The sequence below is a fragment of the Gymnodraco acuticeps genome, unplaced genomic scaffold, assembly GCF_902827175.1.
Source record: "Gymnodraco acuticeps unplaced genomic scaffold, fGymAcu1.1, whole genome shotgun sequence".
Taxonomy (NCBI): Eukaryota; Metazoa; Chordata; class Actinopteri; order Perciformes; family Bathydraconidae; genus Gymnodraco; species Gymnodraco acuticeps.
The window spans coordinates 2,596,644-2,607,064 of NW_022990558.1; the positions used below are offsets into that span (position 1 = coordinate 2,596,644).

At 43.6% G+C, this 10,421-nt stretch overlaps 1 protein-coding gene across 1 annotated transcript; it reads right to left on the reverse strand.

Moving 5' to 3' along the window:
* Positions 1-498: 498 nt before the first annotated feature.
* Positions 499-10,209, reverse strand: si:dkey-94l16.4 (transcription factor 20). Its single transcript, XM_034227586.1, has 6 exons — positions 10,007-10,209; positions 6,453-8,941; positions 5,704-5,797; positions 4,589-4,638; positions 4,394-4,465; positions 499-2,624 (listed from the first exon to the last, which is right to left on the reverse strand). The coding sequence occupies exons 2-5, from the start codon at positions 8,934-8,936 to the stop codon at positions 4,418-4,420; spliced, it is 2,676 nt and encodes an 891-aa protein (XP_034083477.1). The 5' UTR covers positions 8,937-8,941; positions 10,007-10,209; the 3' UTR covers positions 499-2,624; positions 4,394-4,417.
* Positions 10,210-10,421: the final 212 nt, after the last annotated feature.

Sequence of the window (10,421 nt, forward strand, 5' to 3'; positions counted from 1 at the left end):
TAGAATAAAATGAATTGAGTGGCATGTTGACATCAGAGACTTTTAGAATTAATTGTGTATATTTTCTTTTGTATGTCTGTATTAATGTAAGAATTAAGTGGAAAAAAACGAAATGAATTAATCTTAATTTATTCAGCTGTGAATTGATGAATATTAAATAAATAACATTTGTAATTATAAAACATTTGTTAATTTTTAATTGGTGGTCACACTTCCACTCCAGAGCTAACTACAGTCCTTTGGGACCTATACAGTGTTATTTAATTTTGTATAAAATAACTTATGAGTTCTAGTTCTGAGATGCAATTAAATTATTTAATAATTAACTGTTTCATACATTCTTATGTTTAATACAATGAATGTTTACTTACTTTCAAAAATGTTGTTAATTGGTTAATTTGGACTATATTATCAAAAAAACGCATTTAAGCAAATGTTTTATGAAATGTAACATTTTGAAACCAGTCATCCAAAGACAAAAATCTCTTATAAAACCACAACGCTAAACAAAATATTTATTTTGGACAATTACATGACCTCTGCTGCTCCAAGAGGTGAGCAAGATGGTACAAAAGATTCCAATAAAATAAAAAGCATGAAAAAAGTGACACGAGTTGGCAGTCCTAGTCCCATGTTGAATTTAAACACACAGCACAGACACACACATGGAGGAGGCGCTGGAATGTGATGAGAAGTGTGTACCAGGACATATGACCACATCCTGCTACATGTATTAATGCTTCAGTCAATGTGGGGTCAACACAACGAGCCCAGAAAAACTGAAAAGATTAAATTATTATTAGAATATCTGAGATTCAGCCCTGAGATTAACACACACACAAAATCATTTTTGAAATCCAAACATTTTGTAAAACATATTCCAAAATCTGTATTTGGTACAATGCAAACAATTTAATGTCATTGAAAAAATATTGCAAAAAAAAACCTATAAAATACACAAATCACAAGGATGGCACAAATAAAACAGACTTGTTCCAGGATGAGGAGATTGGGGTGTGTCGTGCTTTAAAAAAGGGGCTCACTTGTCTTAGACAGCACACTGCTGCCCCCTATGGGCGCTATGCAGAAGTACATAGACAAACACCAACACTGATCACATGGAGACGTTTCTCTAAAAAGAAGAGGCAGGCTCGCAGCACCTGATAATACTCATCACAGTGCATGGGTTCAACGTGTCCCAGAGTTCATTAGGAACCGCTCTACCGTGTTCTGGGATCACTAACATGAAGTCTGCAGAAGAAAAGTGCATGAACGCTGCCTTTAGTCCTCAACGTGTCCATAGAGAGGTGATTTACATCCGCTGATTTGTCATTGCACCACAAGCAAGTGAGAATAGGAGAAACTACTTCCTGTCCAGATAAGGCTTTTTCAGGTTCTGGTGGGAATTCACCATTTAGGACCAAGTGAAGACATACATTGCAGAAGAGGATCAGGAACCTTTACACTAACACATGCATTCAGATTAAAATAAAGAATGATGTACACCAAGCATGTCAGTTTAGGAGTATGCACAGCACCATCTTAACACAGATACAGTTATGGTCTTTTCATCCCAGAAGAATGTTGAGGTACACTATGTGAATGCTGTGCTACACAAATCAGAAAATGAAACTGATTCCTCCCCATGAGTGCAAAAACCCCAAAGTAAACAGCGGATGACTTTAACTGAAAGAAATCCAGCAACAAATGTAGGCCTGCTTTCATGAACGAAACCCTCACAAATCATACGGAAGTTCCATTGATTTGGGAAACGGATTTACTAGCCGTTTCTATAAACACAACACGGGCAGACTTACATTCTCCCTGTCTGAAGGGGGAGGCCAAAGTGCTTTGAGCCAAATAAAAATCACAAGGTCTCATCCTGATGGCTGGAAGAACCTTTAAACCTCAAAGAGCCACACGAGAGAGCCTGAAGCAAATGATATATGACACAGTAAGGGGTGGGGGGGGGGGGGGGGGGCATCGTCTAAGGTAGTACTGCAGCCGTAGCAGAAGACCAGACAAAGTGCTTTCTGCTAAATAAACCCTCCATGAGAATACATTCAAACACTAACTGTTCGGTCTCCTGGATAACTTCATCTGGGCCCAACGTTTAGTGCAAGTGTTGTTGGAAACGAAACCATGTGCTATGATCCAGAAAGCTCTCCCGTTAAATAATATGGAACCCTGTTGTTTTGAGAGCGTCCAATCAGGTACCTTGTTCTGAGAGTGTCTCATCTCGATTGAGCAGCATCTCCCTTACCAATAACTTAAAAATCACACAATCATACCTCTTCGACCAGAGAAAAGTCCAGGAATAAATATAAACAAATATTAGCAGATACTTAAAAAGTCTTTTAAAAAAATGAAATATCTTTGATTGTATCCATATTTAGTCCAGAACAGAACAAATCCATATAAATAGCTAAAGCTTGAGAACACAAATGACAAATTCTATGCAAGGGTGGGTTTCCTGTCTCCTGTTTCCTGGGGGTCAACAGTCAGAGGGTGGAGTTAAGGTTTACAGGTGCTAGCTGTCAGTCAGAAGATACCCTGGTCCACTGTTGCCGTGGTTACCAGCAGAACAGGAAGGAGAGGCCCTGCAGGATGTTGCGTGTGAATGTCTGCATGAATAAAAAGAAAGAAATATTTCAAAGTCAAGAATTGACATGTTTTTCTTGTTCTGATGAAAATAATGCGGGGATAAGAGTGGTGCAGTGACGTGACGGTGACGTGACGGTGACGTGACAGTGACGTGACAGTGACGTGACAGTGACGTGACAGTGACGTGACAGTGACGTGACAGTGACGTGACAGTGACGTCACAGTGACGTCACAGTGACAGTGACGTGACAGTGACGTGACGTGACAGTGACAGTGACAGTGACGTGACAGTGACGTGACAGTGACGTGACAGTGACGTGACAGTGACAGTGACGTGACAGTGACGTGACAGTGACGTCACAGTGACGTGACAGTGACGTGACAGTGACGTGACGTGACAGTGACAGTGACGTGACAGTGACGTGACAGTGACGTGACAGTGACGTGACAGTGACAGTGACAGTGACCGTGACAGTGAGTGACAGTGACGTGACAGTGACGTGACAGTGACGTGACAGTGACGTGACAGTGACGTGACAGTGACGTGACAGTGACGTGACAGTGACGTGACAGTGACGTGACAGTGACAGTGACAGTGACGTGACAGTGACGTGACAGTGACGGACAGTGACGTGACAGTGACCAGTGACGTGACAGTGACGTGACAGGACGTGACAGTGACGTGGTGACAGTGACGTGACAGTGACGTGACAGTGACGTGACAGTGACAGTGACAGTGACGTGACAGTGACGTGACAGTGACGTGACAGTGACGTGACAGTGACGTGACAGTGACGTGACAGTGACGTGACAGTGACAGTGACGTGACAGTGACGTGACAGTGACGTGACAGTGACGTGACAGTGACAGTGACGTGACAGTGACGTGACGTGACGTGCCAGTGACAGTGACAGTGACGTGACAGTGACGTGACAGTGACGTGACAGTGACGTGACAGTGACGTGACAGTGACGTGACAGTGACGTGACAGTGACGTGACAGTGACGTGACAGTGACAGTGACGTGACAGTGACGTGACAGTGACGTGCTCGTATTAGGCCGACCAGGAAGTTAGCATCACAAGGGCTTTATCCACAAAATGCAATGGGATTTGGTTGATTTGATTATATTGCAGAAAATAATCTCTCTGGCAAACAAACATTTATGATGCTCACATGTTTTGTTTGACAATCAGCACTTCTTTGTGATTTGTAATCAGTAAATGCAATCTCTAGAAGTAATAAGCTAACATTAGGCTATAAACAAACGACATCACAATCAGATAGTTGCACAGACATTCATAAAAGCTTAGTTTGAACATAGTGTTGGAGTTGCACCATACAATTGGGTTAAAAGTATTGTTTGTAAAGACTACATCACTTCATGAAACCTGACATGCTGTAAAGGTTAATGCTATTTGGTGAGAGAGGGAAAGTGTTCAAATGCTCATTTTGGGACAGTTATTTTACAGCAACATAGAAGTTCTCCAAGAAACGTAGGATGAGGTTTCAGATCAAAAGATTCATCACTTTGGTAACAGAATGCCCTGAATAGAAACCAATGGTACATTTCTCTTTATATTATATATGCTTAATAAATAACTTCAGTATTGTACTACATACAGTTTGGGAACTTAAAAAGCTGTGTTAAATGTAATGCTGGATTCTTTGAGGTCTCCGATCCTCTGAGTAATGTTTCCTAAACGTGTTGCTCCAGGAGACATGAAGCTCTACTCATCTCATTGTACCTATATAAAGTCAACAAAGGATTATATTCTATATCATCTTACCTGGTGATGTTCCTGCTCCCGCTGTCACCTGTCATCCCTTCGGTTCCCTGGAGGGGCTTTTAATCTTTTGTTCTGGGGTTGGAGGAGGAAAATATCAGGCTAATGATACAGTCAAACATATCTTTGAAATAGTGGATAGGTGGGTCTCATATAGCATACACATTGAGACATGTTGTTGTAGTTATTTCTGCTCACCTTGTGCTTTTTACACTTCATGGAAAGGTTTTCTTCAATGAGTTCACCATCTGTCAACGAGAACATTACAGGAGTTAAAGATGCCACACTTCACCCACTCTTCCTCGTCCTGATCTTACAATGTCCCTGTCCTCCTCTGCTCAAATCAGGTGACCTTGTGAGGCAGCTGGATATGCAAGGTCAAAATATATTGAGAATTACGGGAATAGCTAGTGTGTTATTGCAGAATCTCTACCAGTAGAAACATTTGACTAGGTGTTGGGGAGATATTTTCCAAGGCCCATAACTTTGACCCAGTGTATGAGTTCATGCTGTCCTGACTGAGCACAGGCACCTGTAGCCTTGGCTGCTGTGCTCTCAGTGTTCTGTCTCCCTGTTCCTGCCTGTTGGCGTCAGCTGATAGAGGTGTTATGATTCTATCTTGCATGTGGATGATTCTCTCTGAACTAAACACATGGGTCTGGGGTAGAGTTCTTCAGAATTAACGTGGCAACTCTACCGTGAAGTCAGAACCTCTGGCTCTTGGACTTGTTTTGTGAATCCTCCGGCCGAAGCTCCAAATAACCCCTGAGTGTTTGCCATCAGAGCTCCAGCTCTCCCCGTGACTCCTCCTGCTGCATTGCTACACAGCAGTTTCCCCCCCCCCACACTAGGGATGCACCAAGTGCACATTTCTTAGCCGAAACTGAAAATAACAATTTTGCCAATGCTGATGATTTCTGTTTATTTCATTGTCTTTTATTCCACTTTTGGTTAAGGGAAAAATGGAATGTATTGAATATTAACCGTCTTTACAGATTCTTCGGTTAACAAAATCCTGCAGCATGTGAGAGTGATGCCGCTCCTCACAGGGGAGGGGAGACCCCGGCGTCCGCAATCCTTTAAGTTACGGTAGAGTGCCCTGAGTCAGTGTTCTAGTCTTTCAAGATGACAGCTTCCAGATTTGATCAGTTATTATTTATTTACATGTGGCTAATGAGAGCTCTGCAGTAACAGTAATAAGTCAAATGGCCCAGCTAAACGTCGGCTACTGCCACAGGCACACGTCAGCTTATTTGCAGATGAGAGATAATAGGGATAACATGTTTTGAGTGCAGCTGGAGGGCAGCACTCACCTGACTGCAGGGCACAGCGGTAGTGGTATTTGTTGGGACAGCCTTTGAAGAAGCAGCCCAGAGTAGCACCGGGTTCACTGCACGCCGAACACATCTACAATACACAAGAGACAAGGTCAAACAAGGACATCTTCTACATGTCTGCGAACAACATGCTTAGTTACAATATTTATCTGATATATCTTACACAACATCTTTACTCACATTTTTTTTAAAAATAAGACATGTATTACTTAAATCTAATGGTAAAATCTCAAGGCTGCATTCACCATTGTTATTTGTGTATGTATCTTGCTCTGTGAAGCACTTTGGGCTGCATCTGGCATGAGAGGTTCATTATCACCATAGAAAGCCACAGACGTTTTTATTCAAGTGATTTAAATCGTTAGCAGCACTATAACTACATCAGCTGTGAGGTATGAGATTGACAATAATGTCCTATAATTATCTTTAAAAGAGCAGTTCTTATTGAAATGCACAATAAACTAGACCTTCAAGCAATGCAACATGTGACATCTTGTAAACATGTTTTGCTTGCATGCATGAATCATTTCCTAACTGACATTGGCCTCAGTTATCAAGCTTTTATTTGATAACACATTCAATACCTAGAGAAGGGAAAAACCAGTAAGTAAACAGGCAGACTGCTAACATCATCATGCCTAATCATCTGTTCAGTTACAGCTCTATACCAACCACCTCTCCCTGTGGAAAAGTGGAATCATTTATTCAGATTAAGTGCAGCCTACCGTCTCCTGCGCCACCTTCACAGCCTCCTCCAGCCCGTACACTCTGCCCTTCACCAGGAACACGCCTGCGGCCCAGATGCCGCAGTCTTCGTGGAGCCAGTACTCACAGAGCTCCATAGGGAGCACAGGGGGGCTGTACCAGTCCTCCACATCAGCAGCAGAGCCAGGGTCTGTCCGGGCCCGCTTAGCTGCAGGGCTGCCGGGGCCGTCCGCTGCCCACCGCTGGCTCTCCAGGAGGCCCTTCTGCTTTAACTTGGCTCCTGGCCTGAGGGGCCGTGGTTTGGATGGAACGGCCCGCTTCCCCCCCCTGCCTCTGATGTCACAGGATGAGGAGTCTGAATCACTGTCTGCTTCCTGTTTGAGGTCCGACACCCTGGCTGTTGCTTTGGTGTTGGGCCGGTACTTTTCTGGATAATAGGGCCCGTGGAGGTCCCCCAGGTCCATGGCGTTAGCCGCCCCCCCGCACAGGCAGCAGACCAGAGCGCGCTGGTGCTGGCTCTGCAGGGAGGCCCGGCCCAGCTGCAGACAGGAAGTGCTCGGTACCACAGCAGAGACAAAGCCACAGTTCTGGGCCTGCTGCTGGGAGCCTTTCTTGAGTTGTGTCGTCACCTCCTCGGGGTAGTTGATCACGGTGTACAGTGATGGCAATGACTTACTCTCCACACGGACGAACGGAGAGAAATTGTCCACCCTAAAGTGCCTTTTCTCCTCCTTGTAGTTGACATACTTCAACTTGATCTCTGGCTCTCTGGGGGAGAACATGGAAGTCGACTGAATCCATGTCTGTTTCTTTTGCCTCCTCCTGGGAGTGCGGGCCCTCTTCGGCTTGGCAGATGTTTTGCTACCTGTAGCCTTGCCTTTGGCTTTGCCTTGGCTTTTCTTTGGAGATGTGGATGACAGTGCAGGGGAACATCTTTCCACTGAGGGGTCAGAGTGACAGACATTCTCTGGCTCTGGTAGCTTTCTGTGCAGAGGACTGGATTGTGATGAGGGTTTCCTCTTTGCATTCATATGGCTAGTCTGTGGTGAATGTGCCGTGTGTGAAACATCCTCTGGCTCCTTCTTCAACTTATTTTGCACAGCTAACCGAGAGCCTTTTGGAGGTGTGCAGCCGTTAGAATTAGTAGAATTATTGATTTCAGAATCAGAGGTAGATTCATTGCAATTGTCAGTTTTCATGTTATTAGTTTTACCTCTTTTCATTGCTTTTTGTTTCATTGTTTTCAGCGAGACAGGCGCTTTTGCTCTGCTTTTCTTTTTCCCTCCTGACAGGATATCCGTTTTCTGAGGATTGGTTTCCTCAGAAACTTGACTCGCCTTTGCTTTCTTATTGGTGCGTATGCGTCCTGACACTTTATACCTGCTGGAGTTAATGTCCATTACTATAGCCTCTAACCGCGTCCCTCTGCCCGGCCGCACTGGCAGTTTCTTTTTTGTTAAAGTTCTCTGTGATGCCTTTGCATTACCGTTCATGTGAGGAATAGTCTTGTTTTCAGAAACATCTGACACACAAACGTCATCTGTCAAGTTAATCACAGGCTCCAGCACTGCCTTCCGTTTGTGCACAGGCTGCCTATTTTCAGCCCTTGAATCTAACTTTGTGGTACTATTGCTGATGCCAAAGCCTTCCTGAATGGCCCCCTCTGTCTTCAATACATCCCACGCAGCCTCTTCACTGGTGTCTGGGTAAGAGTTATCGCCGCTGGGTGAGCTGGAGGCCTGAGGCAGGGTGAACATATCCTCTACATTGTCCAGTGAGGTAGCAGCCGGGGAGACTGGGTCCTCCAGATGACTGATGTACTCCTTGCTTAGTGAACACAGTCTCACAGCTGGGTCCTGTTTCTTAGACATAAGAAAGAGCACCTCAGAGTCGCTCCTCTCCTCATCCTCCACTGTGGCAGGGGTGAGGGTCTCCGGTGACTCAGCACAAACTCCTGAACTAAAACAGCTATCCCCATTTCCGTTGTGAGAACCCCGACTCATTTCCACAGAATGGCTGTGTTCCTTTTCACCTTTTCCATGCTTATCCTTGTCCCAGTTGCTTGAAATCACTCCCCCATTGTTCTCTGGTCCCACATGTGCCTGAGACAATGACTGAAAAAGTTCTGTCTGAGTGGCGAGGTCCACAGGCCCATCCACCTGCTCCAAATAATGCTGGTTGAGTGCATAGCCAGTCTCCCCAAGCCCTTCATCCGTGTCAGGAGGGTGGAAGGACAATTTGCTAATAGGCTGTACATCATAGAGCGCTGAATGCAGAGGCAGGGAGTTGTGAGAGGAGAACATATGAGACCTGCTCACATAGGAGAGGGTGACTGTAGTGTGGGAGAAGGCATTGTCTGGTTGGAGTTGATCCCCTGATTGGTGAGTGGTGTCCGAGGAGCCGGTCTCTGAGAAGGGTAATCCAGGGTTGCTGGTGGCCAAGTTGGGGTGCCAGGAGAGGTCTTGAGGCTGTAGGTCATCTATGCTCCCAGGTGGCTGCTCCATAACAACTGCAATAGATGGAGAGGAGAAAATAAAGTGGTGCAGCTTATAAGAATGATTTAGGAGGAAGCATAACATTTAAATATAACTGTTTTCAGTTTAGTCAACAACTATTTTTATTTAACCGAAATGAGATTATTTGATATTTTTCAGGAACTTGAGGTCATAGTTAAACAACTTTTGACCTCCTTTGGGTTTCCCTTTGTTGTTGTGTCATCCAATAACAAAAATGTCTATTACAGCTAACGTTCACATTCATAACGTTTACATTAGCTTGAAAATTCGAATTTTAATAACGTTGGTGACCATAGAATAACTGACTATTAACGTTGTTGGCTCATTTCCAATTTTACATAAAATGTTTTGAATGTTCATAATATAAAAGTGAATAGGTTATGTGGATATTGTCTTTGTTAGACCAACTGCTGACTTTTTTTTAACCACCAACGTTGACAGGTCAGGGTTGCTACATAGTTAGCTTAGCAACAGCTAGCGTTAGCTAGCTAGGCCCGGTTTAGCTCCGGCTGCGTTGCCGTAAGCAGAACTACATACAATATTGTACATCTTAAAGCTATTTCCATTAAAGAAACGAAGTCATACGCCACAGAATTTTACTTTATATTTTCAACTGATCGATAGCGATACCTTTTTATTTCGGTGAGGTCTTTATTCCAATAAAGCTCTTTATTACGAAAGCATGACAACTTTTATAGCTTAGTGGTCCACATTGTTCGTCATTGCACACTACGCCTCGAAGTAACTTTGTTACAATGTAACTGCCAAACTGATGTAATAAAATGTAAAATAGTGTTTTAAATGATGTCCTCTGCTGTATCAGATTAATGCCGAACGGACAATTGTATTTTAGTTGATTGAAAAAGTATGTTTTGCTTTCTGATAGATTTAAAAAAACAAAGATAAGCCAGGTTTTATTAAAATGCAGATCACTATTCGTAGGGTTTGGCTACACGTCCTCTCCATTAACGAGCACGGTACACATCAGGGTAAGGCCCGGCCGGCTGCCTGAAACAAAGACAGAGCGGAGGTAGTAATGTGCTGGGATCGGAACTTACCCGGACGGGAGGGAAAAACGTCCAGTTAAGAATTATTCCCACCCGGCATCTCTTTCAAAAACCCATGTACTGTAACACATCCTCATAAGGCTACGAAGATACAAAGCTCCAAATTAAATAAAGCTACACACACTTTCCAGGAACACACTACTCTGATACCAGCAGTGTCAAATTGTTTAGACTATAATCTCAAACTTCCGGATGACCCTTTCATAATAAAACTATAAGTGATGCGTTTCAGTGGTTATCTTTTTTATTTGAAATAAAAAGGTAGAAGAAATACAAATACACCAGATGGAGATTAATAAACGCACAACTATTTTAGTTATTAGTTCAAGGTAAGACTATTGTTAAATTCAGTCAGGATATGTTTTCATTGACCCAGCTGTTTCATGTACAGTGTCAAAGCTTCAGT